Source organism: Balaenoptera borealis (genome assembly GCF_965194805.1).
Source record: "Balaenoptera borealis genome assembly, chromosome: 21".
Lineage (NCBI taxonomy): Eukaryota > Metazoa > Chordata > Mammalia > Artiodactyla > Balaenopteridae > Balaenoptera > Balaenoptera borealis.
The window spans coordinates 19,513,122-19,532,587 of NC_138880.1; the positions used below are offsets into that span (position 1 = coordinate 19,513,122).

A 19,466-nucleotide genomic window follows, 5' to 3' on the forward strand; every position below is an offset into this window, starting at 1 on the left:
TTTGACTCCTTTCTCTCTTTTCCTTCTGGAAGTCCCATAATGTATATATGATCTTGATGGTGTCCCCAGGTCCCTTAGGCTCTGTTCACTTTTCTTCATTCTTGTTTCTTTCTGTGCCTCAGACTGAATAATTTCAATTGTCCTCTCTTTAATTTCGTAGATTCTTTCTTCTGTCTGCCCAAATCTATTGTTGAAGTTCTCTAGTCAGCTTTTCATTTCAGTTATTGTACTTTTAAGCTCCACAATTTTTATTTGGTTCCTTTTACACTTTATGTCTCTTTATTGATATTCTCATTTTGTTCATACATGGTTTTCCTGATTCTCTTTAGTTCTTTGTCCATGGTTTCCTTTAGCTCTTTAAGCATATTTACAACAATTAATTTAAAATCGTTTTTTCTTTGGTCCAATGTCTTGGCTTCTTTAGGGATGGCTTCTGTTGATTCTTTTTTTTTTTTCCTGTGAATGGGCCATATTTTCCTGATTCTTTGTATGCACCATAATTTTTTGCTAAAAACTAGCCACTTTGAATATTATATGGTAACTCTGGAAATCAGATTCTCCCCTACAGTTGTCCATTTGCAAAATAGCTTGGATAAGTCACTCAACAAACAGAAAAGACTGTATTCCTTGTCGTGTGCAGTCACTAAAGACTCTGTTCCTCTATCTTAGGGGTTAGCCAGAGAACTGACAGAGATTTCCTTAAATGCCTGAAGCCAAGAAGAAAAAAATATAGTACTGTCCCAGTCTTTGCAGTTAAGCTGTGAGCTGGAGCACTCCTTCAACACTAAGCCAGGCTACCTAAGCGCCTTTATTTACCTTCATCTCCTGCTTTCACAGAGCTCACATATCTGCCAGAGGTGGTAACCTAGGGTTCTCTCAGGTCTATTAAAGCATGTGTCAGTTCCTGGGTATGTCCAATTTCCCAAGTATATGCAATAGCCCTGGGAGCCCCTATTCTCCCAGTAACCATTCTCTTCAGCCTCCTCCTTCCCAGGCTTTTGGATTCTGCCTGCCACTTGTCTCCTCTGTCGTCCCTTGCCCCAGGCTGGCATAGAGTGTGTATGTCTTTAAATGTTTTGATAGATGTCACTGTCACCAGGAAAGCCATTCTAGTCCAAGGGGAAAAAGGGTGAAACAAAAGTCAGCCTCTGTGCTGCTCCTTCAGGGAATCACCAGACAGGTCAAATCACATATCACGACAATTTGAGAACAAGGCACCCTTACTGAAAATCAGTTGACCATAGATATTTGGGTTTATTTCTGGACTCTCAGTATATTTGTATTTTTGATACTTTAAAGTCTTCAGATATTATCATCACTTTATTTTTAAAATTTAAAAATTTTAAATTTTAAAAATTTAAAATATTTTAACATGTAAGCTACTTCTTTTTACTCCACTTCTAATGATTAGGACATACTCCATTCAAGTCCCAGTGGTTCATTACAGAAGTGATTCTGGGAATAGGAATGGGGAGGGAGAAGAAATGGCCATACCCCCTCTCTCTCTGCCACTTCCCCAGACTGTCTGTCCCTCACTTCTGTTAAGAATGGATTGCTTTAAATAATCACCATCAAAATGAATGTCCTGTTTTTCAATTTACAATTCCATATTTACAAACACAAAGAGTTTAATCTGTACAAAACAATTATTGTATGGTTTTGAATTTGCCCTGTCTTTCCAAACATGAGATCCCCATTTTGAAAAATCCAAAGGTTCATATGGAGAACATTGTATTCTGTCATTCTTCGATTGGCTTTTAATTTTAAGCTCCCTAAAAGTATTGACATTTTTGTTTACACTTTGTTTTAAAATATCCCATCCTCTTGTTTTTCACTTTTAGCAGCATTATCCTGTCACCCTGACACAGAGACTGTTGCTGGGACAGCTGGTCTAGCACAAACTGATACAGAACCAGAGCAGTGGCCAGTTTCCCTGGCAACAAGCTCTTCACATCAAGACAAACCCCTTCTGGCTCAGTCTCCCTAATTGAGTCAAACAGTCCTGTCAGGAAAACATGGCAGGGGGGATCAGGTCACAAAGCGGAATCCAGAGTTGGAATGGCCATAAATGAATGTAAGGAAAGAGAAAAAGAAAAAGTGAAGAGAAATGACAGTGATGATTCTCCCTGAAAGTAAAGAGGGGTTATAATTGAAGTGGAACTAATGTGTATTAAAATTTGGTATTATTATTTCAATAACAAATTGATAATATTATTTTGATAATAAGTCACTTAATCTGTAGTTGGCTTATATGAAAAGAGACTCTCTGGTTCTTTGCCCAGCTTCCCAGTGCCACCTTGTTAGCTTTCCTTCCCCTACTACCCCAGTAGTAAGGTCAGAATTTGTGAAGCCTAAGCTCTCAGCCCTCTGCTTGTTCTCTGTTTACTTTGTCTCTCAATTTTGTTCATCTTGCTGAGGAGAACACATCAAGTAAATGCAGCTCTTTGTATCCAAATTCGTATTATCAGAGATACATTGTGCTTATTTTAAGTAACTTTCCTGTTTAATTGAAGTTATAGCAGTGGCAATAATTTCAATTTACGTAAATGAAATTTCAGAGTCCTTTCCATGATCCTACCCCAAGCCCTGTGTTGGGCCTCCCAGAGCTCTGTGTACAGTCATTGTACTTCCTCCTCTTGTTCCGGCAGCCTTATCACAGCAGGAACAAATAAAAATACACGACTGTTGGCTTATTAGACATTTTTATTTTGCATGGTCATTATAAAGACATTAATGACCTAATGCTGAAATATATTTAAGGAGAAATTCATGTACAGGAGAAACTGTTTTTAGAGGGTTTTTTTTTCTTAATGATCATACTTACTTTTAAAGTTTAAAAAATTCAGGCCTGAAGTAAGAATTTTCAAAATGGAAACTTTTAAATTTATGTTTATTGTAGCATTTTTTTTTTAACTTTGTGCTGATATGACAGTGTTTTAAAAATATTTTCACCTATCATTGCTAATAGTAGCAACATTACCCAGTGGAAAAAAATTGAGTGAATTTTACATTCCATTTGGAGAAAGAAGGTTTCAGAAGGTACCCTGGAAATATATACTTACAAGATATATTGCTGATGCTCAATCTATTTCTAGTAAGTGTAGATATTTATTTAAATCAATTTGACAATGCTAAATATATTTACATATATTTTCCCAATATAGGGCATTACATTTGATGAATTCAGGTCATTTTTCCAGTTTTTGAACAACCTAGAAGACTTTGCAATAGCCTTGAATATGTATAATTTTGCAAGTCGTTCTATAGGGCAAGGTAAGTAACAAACTTTCAAAAACTAAAAGCAAACCATATTCCTACATTGTTTCTAGTGGCTTTGACAACAAATTAACTAGATATATCATATTAGTCATCAATTTGCCTGAAAGTTTGGTGTGTACTTCAACAGGAAATTTGTTTTCCCTAAGCAAAGTTTAGGAAAATATGCTACATTTTTGTATTAAATTTATTACTGCCCTTCACTGCATATTATGGGAAAAGCTAATGATGTTTGTAAAGGTTTAAAGAGGAAGAAACCTCATGGCTGCTTGGTAACGTTGAGGGATATGTGTCTCCCTATAGAAGAGCCAGCTGGCCATGCCGAAAACATCATCAGGGTGATATTCATATGATTTGTTTGTATTACTGATTTTACCCACACTCTCTGCTAGCTCAGAAACCTGAATTTTGTCAACAGGGCCACCTCTTAGCTATGGACTTACATTAGCCAAGTTTTAAGAATGATATATAAAAATGACAGTCAATTTTGCTTGTTTTACCAAAAAATACATCTGCCATAGAATTCTGAATGCTGTTGTCCTCAGGACCAGCTCATTCTTTCCCTGTAGGTAGACTAACAAGTCAAGTCCTTTTCCCAGGATTCTGTGGCTATGACCACCTTCCCTTCCCTCGTGGCCATATTGTTTTTAAATATTCTTGCCATATGAGGACTTTCTGGTTATGTCTTTACGGTGATTTTACCCATGTCTGCCATAATCTAATAAGTGCTAATCCCCCAGTTCAATCTCAGAGGACAGTCTCGTTATTTTATTACCAAGTTCTAGGGAGAAGGCAAACCGGAGCCTCTAAGTGCTAATAATTCTCTTTCCCCAAAACACAGATAGTGAATCCCTCACATAGCTTCATTCACTTACTCGTTGAGGAAAAGAAACCTAAAAACTGAAAACTTTTCATATTTCACCCTTTGACTGGTCTAGATATTCAAATAAGGCATCTTCTTAACACATTTTAGTGTTTTAAAACCAAAACCTTTGGGAGCCCTCCCTTAACAGGCCAATGTTTTACTGCCATGGTAAACCTACTAATCAACCTTAAAAAGAAAAAAAGTCAGTATCTGCTTAGCTGGTTCAGAATGGAAAGTTGCTCTTTTACTTTGTGGAACTGAATGAAACGAAATGAAAAAAATCACTCTTGCAGGTGCTAAGAATAGATCTGTTTCTTTTATTTTTTTTTTCTCTTGCCACTTCTAGCACCTTAATTCAGGTTATTACCTCTTAAAAATAACTATTGCTGTAGCCACCTCAGTGGTATTCCTGCCATTATCCACTCTCCTCTCCGATGTTTTCTAGACAACTCACAGAATAATCTTCCTAAAACAGATTAACCCTGACACACCTGCTATGGAAAACTCTTCAGTTCCCCAATTGCCTGTTGAAGATCCTACAGGTTCCTCACCTCAAAGTCCCCGAGCAGAGCTTCCCCAGCTCCTGGGTGTCCAGGCTGCTCATTTTCTGAACATGCCTTGTGCTCCTGTGCCCCACCCCACCTTTGTTCTTTCATGTCATCATCTGCCATTTCCTCTCATCTCTACAAGCTGAAATCCTTTATCCTTCAGGGCTGAATTCAGATACAAAGCGGCAGCCTTCCCTAATTGCTGTCTCCTCTCTCCTTTCCCTACTCCACGCTACCCCACAAGTAACCACTCATTTCCAAATTCTCATAGCGCTTTGTTGCTGCTTTCTGTGTGGTCCTGTGTAATGATTATTTGGGCAGGTGTGTCATCTCCCATCTGAACTGTAAGTCTCTTGAGAACTTATTCACCTTAATAACCTCTAAAGTGTCTGTGGTTGATAGTAGGCCCTTTTAATGAAAACCGCAAAAAATTTTATGTTCCCTTAAAGATAGCATGATTAATGAAAAGTGATATGTTACATAAGATCATGACCCATGTTTAGAAAAAAAATCTCCTTTTATAACCTTGCTAGTAATGAACACATATTATAAAAATAACGTTAATGGTTTGCTCCTTTTCTGTGCCATTTATCCAGATGAATTTAAACGTGCCGTCTATGTAGCCACTGGCCTCAGACTGTCACCACATGTAGTGAACACAGTCTTTAAGATTTTTGATGTTGACAAGGATGATCAATTAAGCTATAAAGAATTCATTGGAATTATGAAAGACAGACTCCATAGAGGATTCCGGGTAAACCTATAAATTTCAAGCTTATTGCTATCCTTTTTAAAAACTGAAAGAAAAAAATCCATCTAAGTTTCAGAAACAATTTATATAAGTTTTTAAGGATATAAACAGGAAATGTTATATTTGAAAAGAAAAAACATAAGGCCCTACCTATTTTCCAAAACAATTTGAAGAGATAAAAGGTAATGCTTTTTTAAATATAAAATCAGTGTGAATTTTAATAACTTATTTTCATATTCAATTAGTTTAATGTCTTCATCCCAGTTTGTGGGGGGGAAATGTTGCCAAATATTTTGATTCAGTCTGCACACTGGCTGTTTAAGACTTGCTAGTATACAAAGAAATATCACTATTTCTCATTTTATATGATGCAGATTTCCACTAGGCAACGTGAGGTTCTTAAGTCACTGCATGTTCAGTACTTTTTATATGGAAAATGAGGTAAAAAATGTTTTTTTGTCTGTTGAACTATTCTTTCCTGTTAACATCTTATACTGCAAAATAATTACAAGAAATTCAGTGATTTTTCTCAGAAATATGTTTTAAAGAATGAAATGTAGCATAAATCAATAAATGTTTACACATTTAATGTATTTGGATGTGCCACAAATGGAAAAAGGAAAAAAAATGTATGATTAACAGCTAGAATATTCAGTCTTCCCTCTTTGGTAACAGTACCCCTGAGCATTATACATTTAAAAAGAAAAAATATATATATGTACAAAAAAATCAAGATTCATCTGAGACAATGTTTTTAAAGATTTTTAATGGATTCTTAAAATCCCAACTGTCTTGGTAACGATACCGTGTACTTAACTGCCACCTTGTGGTTAGTTGTTAACATTTGCAGTGATGGGACAAATGCCTAAAAGGGCATGCGTTGAAAATCATTTTTTTCCTCAAATATTTTAGAATAGCAAGATCAAACTAAAATTTTGGGTTGGCCAAAAAGTTCGTTCAGGGTTTTTTGTAAGATGTTATGAAAACACGAACATACTTTTTGGCCACCCCAATATAAAACTATGCTATAAACCCCTGACACTGTATTTCTCTCTTAGATTTTATGTATTTTTATTTTTGCCTTATTTATTGAATATCTGTGACCCCATAACATTTTATTTACATTTGCACACTTTTAATCCTCTGTTCCACAGGGTTATAAAACGGTTCAGAAGTATCCCACTTTCAAATCCTGTCTGAAGAAGGAACTTCATAGCAGATAAGTATGTTAGCACCTCTGTTTGTCTAAATTTGTTCAGTAACAGTAAAAGAAGGGTCATAATTTATTTTTCTCTTACAACATTTAGGTAATAGCTGAAAGAAATAGAATTATAATTTATTTTTAATGTTTAGGTCACTAATTCAAGTTAAGAATTAGTCTTTTAATGATTTCATTTTAGACCATATAATTCAGTTTAAGAATAGTTATTATAACAAAGCATTAGTTTGCCACTATTAAGTTGTGATCTAAAAATGAACTGGAGTAAATACTCACCTGACTGGAATTCTCATGAATGTCGTGATTGAAAAAATTTCTGTTTAACCTGTAGTTTTTTTTTTTTTTAAAGAAGTTTTTACTTATTTATTTATTTATTTATTTATTTTTGGCTGTGTTGGGTCTTCGTTTCTGTGCGAGGGCTTTCTCTAGTTGCGGCGAGCGGGGGCCACTCTTCATCGCGGTGCGCGGGCCTGTCACCGTCGCGGCCTCTCTTGTTGCGGAGCACAGGCTCCAGACGCGCAGGCTCAGTAGTTGTGACTCATGGGCCTAGTTGCTCCGCGGCATGTGGGATCTTCCCGGACCAGGGCTCGAACCCGTGTGCCCTGCATTGGCAGGCAGACTCTCAACCACTGCGCCACCAGGGAAGCCCTAACCTGTAGTTTTGTATCTGAGCAGATACAATATAATGAATCCAGATTGCATTTTTATAATCTAGGATCACTAGCATCTAAGGGATATTTGTTACTATTTTTTAGGATCATGATTCCAAACATCTGCTACAATAATAGCAACTAAATTTTTTTAGAGTTATTTTGGGTGCCTGGCACTATACTAGGTATTCTTCTACATGTAGTATCTCATTTAATCCTTACAGATAGATATCCCATTTAACAGCAGAGAAAATAGAGACTTGGTGAGTCATTTACCCAAGATAACTTGCTAGTAAGTTGCAAACCAGGATTTGAGCAATTTGAGCCTCATTCTGTGTGATGACAAAACCATCTTAGTTATTATTTACTGCACCATCACCATAGAATGAAATAGTTGAGGAAGATACGGGAGATTTGTTCAGTTTGTATCAATCCAAAGAAGTATCTTATCTCAGACTTGTTGCTGATCTCCAAAATGAGAGATTTGTTTTTCCTTTTTTCTTTTTGTTTTTCTTTTTTCTTTTAAAAGTCAACTATAGCTATAAAATTTTGTTTGACTGTGGGTTCTGATTAGGTCTCTGCAGTGAAGCTTTCAGTCATTTACATGCTTGCAAATACCTATTTTTTTGATATTTTTCTCAAGATTAAAACATTTATATTTGTCTATAGTGGCATTACCAAAGTGGTACATATGCATAGGATGTCAATGTATATTAGTTAAAAGACCAAAAGCTGTTTAGAAATAAGTATGAGAAATATCATAATAGATATGGTTAAATAGGTTCCTTAGGACTTAAAGATCTTAATATGCCACTATTGATTTGTCTCTCTAAAAGAAAACAGCAGTATTTGGTATTTTGCATAGTAGCTTTGAAGCCTAATATTTTATGGAACCCATTTAGGGAACTGCTGGTCTAAAATGTTTAGTGGTAAGTAGGCTTATTTACTTATCTAAGGTGGTAACTGTTGTGATTGAGCTAACAGAAGAAGTCAGGCCTTCCTAATCTCTATTTTGAGGAACTTTATATTGCCTTTATTATAAGAAGTTAAACTAAACATTTAAAAAAATAGTAGGACTATACCATTTATATGTTCATATAGATAGTGTTTCCAACCAACATGTAATAGTGTCACATTGACATTATTGATTCTGTGTAGTAGTATATAGAACCATAGATAAAAATGACTACTTAGATTCTAGAACTTTGTAAGACTGAGGATTAGACAAGTTACTAAACAAAACACTGAACTTTTAAATTAAAGGAAATAGTTTATGATTAAGTCTTTGATTCTTATACTTTCTGTTGCATGTTTTTATCATGTGCCTTACTGTTTCCTATCATTATTATAATAATTGATTAATGCTATTACCTCCAAATTTCATCCTAAAAAAATGTTACTTTTATGTATTACATATATTTTTTTAATTAGGTACTTCTAAAGCAAAGTTTAAAGGATTACTATCTACTTGAAAATGCAAGAAGCAAAAACTTCAGAGGGCGGAAGCAGGTCTGAGATCAGAACTTGTGTACATGAAGGAAAAGGTGAAATGCTAATTATAATTTTTTCTTGAACTGCATTTTTGAACATAAGATGCATCTTCTTACTAATTACTAATGTTACGTGTTATCATGTTGAGCTTTTGCCTTGATTTACTGAACTCTCTGCACTTTTTCATTCCCTTCAGATTCTTCCAGTGACTATATAAGAATGTATTTTAATTTTTTAAAAAATTTATTAGAAATTTGTCTCATTTCAAAATAATGTATGACTCCTGGAATCTAGATCACTTAAAAATGAACAGCAGCATATTTTTGGTTTTGGACTGAACTTATTATCAGAAAATGAATATTCCTTGAGATTTATCTTAGGGCCCTTAGAATTGTTAATAGATCTCCAGGCTTTTAATTACATTGAAATAATTTTGAAACACAAATAGAAATTAAGCTACTATACAATGCGATGGTTTACACTGTACTTTTAACTTTTAAAATTGCTTAATTAACATACATTGTTTGAATCATATAAAGTTTTTTTTAAAGTTTTTGTTCATTTACCAAAGTCAACAGAATGTCTGGTATTATTTTACATATACAGTAATTTAAAATGTAGATTTTTTTTCCTCAAAAAAAGTCATACATTAATGGTAGAAACAGTGGTAGTTTTTGTAGCAGTAGTCACTGTTATTGTCATTATTGTTTTAAACATGGTGCAGCTCCTGATAGCAGATGGTACATGTTAATAACAGTAGTAAAAATAATATCTTGAGGCTCTGTAACTTATCGCATATTATTATTATGTGTCTGTAGTGTCAAAATGAGTATTATAAAAGATTAATATAAAATGGTTTCGCAGACTGAAGTATATATTAGGTAGAAGTTGATATTTGTTTCTTGCAAAAGGACCACATGTAAAAGTAAGGCCAAACAGCCAGTAATCATGAATACTTTAAATATAATTCATTATTTCAAAATGTCTTAAAAGAGAAAAGATAAACTTTCTATTGAAAAACAGCAAAATTAGATTTTCTCCTGGAGAAAATAACTTGATAGTATTTAATGGAAATCTGTTCAATTAAAAAAATGTAGTTTATAATAAGTTACTATGCAAAAACAGAACAATGAATTTAAATTAATATATTTATATACTGTATGTGGAAGATAGGTTCATTTATCTTCTAAGATGTACTAAATATAAATTGCACACACTCCAACTGTTATCTTGCTTTTACATATGAAAATAGGAAATACTGACTTTGTTTTCGTTAAGTTATTAAATGTGAAATTGATAGTTCTGCATCAGCCTATTTATAAAAGTAATGTTATTTCCAAGAATATGTTGTTAGCATTGACAATGCATTTTTAGACTTTTTACATTCTTTATCTGATATTATTTATTACATTGATATAGAAATATGTGATTCATCAGTTTTAGGATTTCATATAGTATAATTTCACCTGCTTTGCAGGTTGATTCAGTTGATTAACTAAATGAAAATATCTACCTTCTCATTTAACGTGCCCCAGCTCTATTTTAACTTACACTGAATGTTCTCAATATTATTTGCTATCTAAAATAGTGGAAAAAATGCAACTTACTTTATCTTTGATTATAAGCTAAATTATCTTGCATACATGGAAAAACTGCTATTTAGAACAGTCCTATAAATGGATATTAAAAACTGAATTAGCTCGTTAAGATTCTTTATAATTCTGCCATTCTCCCAAGGAATACTACATATGCAACCTTTTATTCTTTATTGCTTATCAGAGTGAATGGATACTCATCTGCTTATAAGACTGCAGCATAATATTAAAATGCAAATAAATAAAATATTCTGATCAATTAAAATGGAAAAGAGTAGTAAATTATGGTGATTCTCCACATATTATCACTTTTGAACTTTATCATCTATAAAATGGGAGGTAAAAATATCTCACTGGACTGTTGTTTACATCAATTTTAAAAATTTTAAGTGCTTTGAAAATAGTAATGTACTAAATACATGTATGCTATTCTCAGTATTTCCTTCTACAAACTATTCCTTGGAAAGGTGAAGCTATACATGAAATTTTAGTATCATCCTCTTTACAGAAGACTTTATGATGAAAGGTTTAGGGTAATTCTCAGAATCATTTCTTATTATGAATTTCATTTAAGTTCCAGTTTATTGTTTTTATTATAAAATATAACTGTAAAGTGACCTGTCTTACATTCTTATGTTATCATAAAATAAATATACTTGCTCTTGAATCAAGAAATTTAGTACTTTGCTTTTCTGTATATCTGTGGACTAACGTCTTTCTGAAAAATGTCACGTATAAACTTTCAAAATCTTTGTTGGTTACCAAACCTCCATTGACTTTATGCCCTCTGCTGTAGCAATACATGCCAAGAAATTAATCTCATCAACACTTCTGTAAGTAAATACATCATAGAGCCATAAAGCCTCTCAAAGTGTATAATAGGAATTCATACATTATATTGATAGAATATTATCATTGGTACTGGAAAACTTTCAGAAAGTTTACATGTGAATGGAATATCAATTTTCCTTTACAGACTAACTGTTTAAATGGCTTAAAATAATTAAACCAACACTACAGCAGCCCGTTTCACTAATGTTGGTATTTTGTAGGTATCATCTTACTAAGACAACTCCTAGAAATTTACCAGTTTTCAAAATACATTTCAGTAGTCCCCCCTTATCCATGGCTTCACTTTCCGTGGTTTCAGTTACTCGTGGTCAACCTGGGTCCAAAAATATTAAATGGAAAATTCCAGAAATAAAAAAATCCATAAGTTTTAAATTGCTCACCATTCTGAGTAACATGATGAAATCCCACTGTGTCCTTCCTGGGTTGTGAATCATCCCTTTGCCCAGTGTATCCCACCCGTTAGTCACTTAGTAGCCGTCTTGGTTATCAGATGGACTGTCATGGTATCACAGTGTTTACATTCAAGTGACCCTTATTTTACTTAATAATGGACCCAAAGTGCAAGAGTAGTGGTGCTGGTAATTTGGATATATTAAAGAGAAGCTGTAAAGTGCTTCCTTTAAGTGAGAAGGTAAAAGTTTTCAACTTAATAAGGAAAAGAAAACAGTATGCTGAGGTTGCTAATACCTACGGTAAGAATGAATCTTCTATTTCTGAAATTGTGAAGAAAGAAAAAGAAATTCATGCTAGTTATACTGTCGCACCTCAAATTGCAAAAGTTACAGCCACAGGGTGTAGTAAATGCTTCGTTAAGATGGAAAAGGCATTTAATTTATACAAGAAGATATTTTGAGAGAGAGACCACATTCACATAACCATTATAACAGTATGTTGTTACAAGTGTTCTATTTTATTATTAGTTACTGTACCTAATTTGTAAATTAATCTGTATCATAGGTATGTATATATAGGAAGAAAATTTTTTTTCTCTGAATTTACCTTTTTATTGTCTCCTGTTCTTGTTTTGTGTATTCAGCAGCTTTTAATTCTCTCTCTGATTATTTAATTTCAGTTTCTTTGAAGTTTTCTTCTCCCTTCATTGCCTCATTCCATTTTTCTGTTTGTGTTTTAGGTATCTCATATTAGAGGTTTTTCTCAAATATCTGGTAATCTTTTGTTATATGTTCATATTTTAAAACAAACTAGAAGCTCTGTGTGCATGGAGTGAGCTTTTGGCCAGTGGGTTCCACTCATGGCTGTTCTGGCTGGGCCATTTCATATGAGGGGCTTTGACTATCAGTATTGTTAGGTCTTTTTCTCTTTGGTCGGATTTCTCCTGCCTGGTAGTCCACAGCCTAGCTGCTGTTTTGTTCAGAGGCCCTTTGAAGATGGAGCCATAGGTATATTTAATAAAGGGGGCCATAAGCTCATATATTCAATGAGCTGTTATTGAGCTGTTTGAGTGTTTTTACCATGTCTTTGTTTACTTTTTCAAGAAAAGCATATTTTTAAAACTTAGGACCTCAGTCTGGGAAAAGTGGGACTAAATCATGAAGGTCATGTGCTGGATGGATTTATTCACCAAATCCAGAGTTAGGTTACTTCTTCTTGAGGCAGATAGAGATAGTTTTAAGAAAAATAAATGTATAATGGTGATTGTGAACTTATGGAACTACCACATGTTTAAGCTTGGATGGTAGGGATGAGGAAGAGATTAATTGATAAAGGAACGTCAGTGAATATCAGTTATTGGATTTTAAAGTTAAAGATAGCAGACATACTCTCCTACAAAACATATTTTGGTGACATTTACCACAGAGACCAAGAACTGAACTTGATTATTAGCCTAATTAAGTATGGCATTTTCTACTGCATATTTTCAAGGATGAAGCAAGCAGCTTGAAGGTAAGCAGATTTGTCTTCTAGCAGATTTTAAACTGTGATAAAATGAGAGTTTAGGACAGAAGGAAAGACAACTAATAAAGATATTTGTAATCTGTGGTATATAATGCTTTATTCCTTGTAAGCTCTAGGTGCTATAAGATTTAAAAGTTCAAGCTGAAAAATCTACAAAAACCACTCTGAAAATCTATACTTTTTTTATTTCATTGCTCTTTGGTGCTAAGAGGTTCTCAAGAAGGTGAGTATCTTATGTACCATTTGTGCTGTAATATTTAATTACAGTGAGTGTACAGAAGATTAGCTGTATCAAAGATTCTTTTGAAATCAGATTGCACATCAAAACTGCATTGTGCCCTGCTAAGTAAGCAAATTTAAGAAAGAGGAGAAGGTGATGTCAAGACTTACTGCAAAATGAACAAATAAAGGAATAGGATTTGCTTGGTGTTCAGCCTATTAAAGCATGGCCAAATGTCAGCCTTCATTTGTCAACTTAAATATATTTTTCTAAAATTTACGAAGATTCAGTCTATGGAAAGTATCCTTTAGCTAGTATTTGAACTTGAGAAATAAGCAAAACAAAAATGATGAATAGATTATACTAATAACTCAATTTCTCATAGTGATTAATTACCACATGAATATGTACATTAGTAATTCAGATACAGATACCTGTTGTCCCTTTTTGTTATTTTTCTGATTATAATGTTAATACATGTGTTTTTGCTCCCTGATACTTGAGGTTTTAGAAACTTAGAGGTTAACTTCTCCTCCACAATAGCTAGACACCCCCGGCCCCTGCACAAACACAACATGCACTGAAGCATTTCAGGTTTCCAGGGATTTCTCCCTTCAAAAAAAAAGTAAAAATGAAATTTTTAAAATCCAAGAGCCGAGCCCCAAATAACCAGGTAGACTAACGTAGCTTGGAGCCTGAATTGGACTTGCTGGAAATAATCAGGAACATAGGTGAGGACCTCAGGCCAGAGCAACAAAGTTCACAGGCGCTTGAAACTAGAATGATAGGGAGCCGGCAGCCTTTGTGCAGGGATAGGATTTCCCTGAGGTCAGAATTCTATACTGACCGTATCTGAGTATATTCAGCCTTGAAACAGCAACAAGGTGGAGAGCCTGAATCTGAGACCCCTTCCTCTAAGCTAAAATCCTGAAGGAGGCCCTGAAGCATCCTGAGACACGTATGTACACAAAGAGAGACGCTTGATTACAATCAAGCTTGACCTCTTAAGCAAAGACTACCAAATCCAGATAAGGCCTGCCACTATTAGTGAGAATCAACTAATAAATTTAGACCCCAAAGAATGCAGTTGTTGGAACCGAAGACAGAATGCATAAGAGCTACGTATGAAACAAACTATGAAATTACAAGAATGAGTTTTTTTTAAAACTATAGGAATTACACAGATATGAGGTAGAATTTCTAAGAAAATTTAATTGCTGAAATCAAAACCTCGATCAAGAGTTTTGAGTCCAGTCGTGACTAACTGGTATTGTTCCATCATAAACTACAACATTGCACAACAGACACTTCAAGGCTTTTGTCCTTGAGAGAAAGGACACTCATGTGGTGACCTCTACATTCACTCTGGCTTGCTGCCTGGAAGCACTTTCAGCAGAGGGAAGTGAAGCCCAAACAGAAAACAGAAGATGGAAGAAATGAGATGAGAAAACAGCTACTTAAGGTCACACGGGGCTGGGAGACATTGGAGTTCAAATCAGCCAGAGTATAAAGGCCTCACTGAACAACCCAAGAATTAAATTAAAGACATGCCTTAGGAGTAAGACTACTCTAGAGTAAGGGTGACTCTGGACCCTAATAAAACCTAAAATTAATCCTCAATTGGAACAAGCGGATCTACCAGTAGAGTGACTACCTGCCAAAACAAAATTCAGTACTCTTTAAAGGAAAACAACAAAAATCCTATTTCTGCTAATGTAATATCCACAACATCCACTGTAAAGCAGACAAGTTTTATATATGCTAAGCAAGAAAATGTGACCCTTAACCAGGGGAAAAAGCAACCCACGGAAACAAATGTTTGACTTCGTAGATACAAACTTTAAAAGCTCTTATAAATATGTTGAGAAGTTTAAAGGAAAAGATGGACATAATGAGAGAAGAAATGGGAATTATATACAGAAAAATTAAAACTATAAAAAATAACCAAATGGAAATTCCAGGATTGGAAAATATAATATTTAAAATAAAAATCATTGTATGGACTTAATAGAAGATTGGAGACAGAGTAAGAAAGGATCAGTAAACTTGAAGGCAGAGAAATACAGACTATCCAAACTGATGCACAAAGAGGAAAAGTTACTGGGGGTGGGGGGGGAGACAAAACAAAAAACAGTGCATCAGTGACCACACAAAGCAGTCAACCATAAGTGTAATTACAGATCCTAAAGGAGAAGGAGAAGGGTGGGGTGGGGAGCAGAAAAATATTCAAAGAGATAATGGCCAAAATTTTTCCAAATTTGAAGAAATACATAAACTATAGTTTCAAGAAGTTCAGCAAACCCTAATAAAGAAACCTACGCCTGGTCATATCCTAGCCAAATTGCTGAAAAGCCAAAAAAATTTTTTTTAATCTTGAAAGTATCCAGAGACAAAAGATACATTATACACAGGGTTAGTGATAAGAATAACTGCTGGCTTCCCATCAGTAACAATGGAGAGCAAAAGATAGTGGTGTAACATCTTTAAAGTATGGAAAGAAAAAAGGAAATGCAACCTAGAATATGATATTCAGCAAAATAGCCCTTTAAAAATAACAGTGAAATAAAGACAACTTTAGATAAATATCAGACAGCCTGAAACCAGTAGACCTGTACTACAAGAAAAGCTAAAAGAAATTCTTCAGGCTGTTGGGAAATGAAACCAGCCAGAAATTTTGATCTATTCAAAATAATGAAGTTTGCCATAAATGGTAAATTTCTAGCAAATATAAAATTTTTTATCTTAAACATATAAAAAAGTAATCCACTGGTTAAAGCAAAAATAGCAATGCAGTGTGGAGTTTATCATTAAAATGTTCAATAATATCATAAAGGACAGAAAGGGGTAAATGGAAGTATCCTGTTCTAAGAGTCTTACAGTATAGTGCAATGATATAATATTCATTCAATCAATGTGTATTTTAACCCATGGAAACATAGATGAATTAAAATGCAATAATAAAAAGATATTGACTAACCCAAAGTAAGGCAGGAAAGGGGGAAACAAAGAAAACTAGGATGATAAATTTAAAAATAGCAAAATGATAGTATAAATTCAACCAATTAATAATTACATTAAATGTAAGTTCATTAAATATTCCAATTAATAGTCAGATATTGTCAGATCAATTATTTTATGAAGATCATCTGCTACCTAGAAAAGATGTACTTTAGATATAAAGACACGGATAGGCTACATGTGAAGTGATAGATAAAAGAATACAATGCAAACACTAACAATAAGGAACTGCAGTGGTTATATTAATATCAGACAAAACACATGTCAAGGCAACGAGAATCACCAGTTGTATTAGTTGGGATCCGGTCAGAAGACAAAGTGACACATGATTTAAACAGGGATGTGTAATATAAAGAATTATTAGAATAATGGAGAATTGACTAGTATATAATATATACATACATAAATTTTTATGTATTTGAATATGATCTTATTTGCCATTTCCTCCATTGCTTTTAAACTTAGAAATTTTAAGCTCCCAATGTGATAAGTATTCTGTCATATATTTTTATGGTTTATATTTTCTTTGTATTTAACTTAAAAAAAAAAAAAATCCACTTGGGATTAATTTTATTACATGGTTTTAAAAAAATGAGGCCCTAACTCTAGATTTCCCTGCCAATTTATCCAACACTATTTACAGAATAATTCTTCCTTTTTGCCATCTAATATAATGCAAATTATTTTTAAGTATTTTTACATACCTGAATCTGTGTTAAGAGTCTGGGTATCCTTGTAACCACATTGTTTTAATTATTTACCTTTACAATGTTTTCATAGTTCATAAAACTAGTCTATCTCCCCCTCTCAACAGCCACACACAGATTTCTCTTCTCTTCAAAAAATTCCTTAACTATTCTTACTTGTTTATCCTTTCAGATTAACTTTAGAACATATATAAACATATATAGATATGTTTAGAATCGTATCTCCTCCAAATAGTGTTTTTATTGGGATCACTTTGAAATGATAAATTTGGAAAGAACTGACACCTGAATTAGTCAGGGTTCTCCACAGAAACAGAACCAATAGGATGTAGATATACAGAGAAACAGATTTATTATTATAAGGAATTGGCTCACAAGATTATGGAGCCTGACAAGTCCCGAGATGTGCAGGGTGAGTCAGCAAGCTGGAAATCCAAGAGAGCCAATGGTATAGTTCCAACCTGCATCTAAAGTCCTGAGAACCAAGAGAGCCGTTGGTTTAGTTCTAGTCTGAAAGCTGGCGGGCTCAAGAGCCAATGTTTCGGTTCAAAGGCAGTCAGGCAGCAGGAATTCTTTCTTACTTGGGGGAGAGTCAGCCCTTTTGTTTTATTCAGGTCTTCAATTGATTGGATGAGGCCCACCACCTTAGAGAGCTAATCTGTTTTATTCAGTCTATTGATTTCAATGTTAATCTCATCCAAAAACACCCTCACAGAAACACCCAGAATAATGTTTGACCAAATATCTGGGTACTCCATGACCCAGGCAAGATGACACCAAAAAAAAAAAAAAAAATTTACCATTACAACATCTTTATAATATTTTCATCCCATCTAGGAACAGTTATTCCAATTATTCTCAAGATTTATGGCTTTCGCTATCTAGGTCATACTTCTCATAAGGTCTTTTCTAGATCCTACATACTTACTATTGCTATTAAGAGTAGGATTTTTTCCCATTAGATTCTCTATCTGATTACTGTTGGTATATAGAAAAGCAGTTTGATTTATTCAGCCACTAAGCTGAACTCCTAGTAGTTCTGACATTTTTTTCTGTTGAGTCTCTTAAGTTTTCTGTTGGCCAGTCATACTGTATGCAGATGACGGTAACTGTCTTTGCCATTCCTATATTATTGCTCTTATTTCTATTTCCTGTATTTTTGTGTTGATTATAGCTTTCAGAACAATGTAAAATACTAATAGCGATAGCAGGAATCTTTTGATTTCCTGTTTCAATAGGATTATATCTAATGTTTCAAATTAAGCATAATATTTTCCTGTTGACTTGAGACAAATACTTTATCTTGTTAAGAAACTATCCTTTATTTCCTGAATTTGAAAGAGTCTGGAAAAAGGAGTGACTGTTGAATCATCTCAAATGCCTTTTCAGCTTTGACTGACGTGATTATACATTTTTCCAATTTGATCTTCACATGCAATAGATCTGCTTTACAGGCTTCCTAGTATTAAATTATCCCACATTATTGTAATAAACTCTGATCATAGTAGGCCATTCTTTTCATTTCGTGGTCTTAGACAAGTTGCCTTCCCTGTATCAGGTTCCTTATCTCTAAATTGGGGCTAAAAATTGTATCTGCCCCATGTTAAAGGGATGAGACGAGATGAGATAATTCACATAAAGTAAATTTGTATAATTTGCAGTTACCATCTTGAAATTCTTAATAATGTTATCTTTGAATTTTTGTTTTGTAAATGAAGTCAGTGGGACGATGGAGCTTGTGCAGGGGCCTGGAGCCTCTGCTCACACCCAGTCCTCCTTCCCACTCCCAAGGATGGGTTCTTGGCTACGCTCTGCTTTGCCCAGCTTCACCGTCCCCACCCCTGCCCAATAACTGCCTCCATACTCCAGCCCCTTGGCAGGGGTCTAGGTGTAGGAATGGGGAGGGGCACCCACAATGTCAGAGTCTTGGGGCAGAGTGTGGTGGAGACCCTCCTGCTCGGGACTGGCGGTGCTAGCCATGGTGCATCCGCTGGCAGCCAGCCAAAGGCCACAGGCTGGTGGAGATGAGCCTTTCTCCCATTCCTAATCCGGGTACTTAGAGCTTTCTAACTCCGAGGTTTCGATCCCCTGGGGGTTGCTTATTCACTGTGGGTTGGGGTATCACGCCTATAGGAAGAAGAAATGTCTGCCTGAACTTCCCCAGGGTGCTCCCCCAGCTGAAGCACAGTGCATCAGTCCAGCAGCTGGTGTGAGCAAGTGTATGTGCATCCTGAGTCATGGGATGGGGACCCAGGACACCTGTGAGGGTCCACACTCACCTGGAAGCATCCCCGTACCAGAAGGAGCATGCCCTTGGCTTGCTTCATGCTGGATGAACCTTCTCTTCCTTCTTCCAG

General features: G+C 34.8%; 1 protein-coding gene across 9 annotated transcripts in view; it reads left to right on the forward strand.

Annotated features, from left to right (window-relative positions):
* The window catches only part of MICU3 (mitochondrial calcium uptake family member 3), a 130,106-nt gene that overhangs the window by 100,811 nt on the left and 9,829 nt on the right, over positions 1–19,466 (forward strand). For 5 of the 9 annotated variants that reach the window (XM_082374800.1, XM_082374799.1, XM_082374801.1 and 2 more), the window contains 4 exons: positions 3,165–3,273; positions 5,286–5,443; positions 6,595–6,663; positions 8,741–19,448. In XM_082374800.1, the coding sequence (XP_082230926.1) occupies positions 3,165–3,273; positions 5,286–5,443; positions 6,595–6,663 (336 nt within the window). In that variant the 3' untranslated portion in view covers positions 8,741–19,448. Of the gene's footprint in view, positions 1–3,164; positions 3,274–5,285; positions 5,444–5,814; positions 5,882–6,594; positions 6,664–8,740; positions 19,449–19,466 lie in introns of those variants that run through there. The other 4 variants (XR_014239031.1, XR_014239032.1, XR_014239033.1 and 1 more) reach the window with 2 other exon arrangements.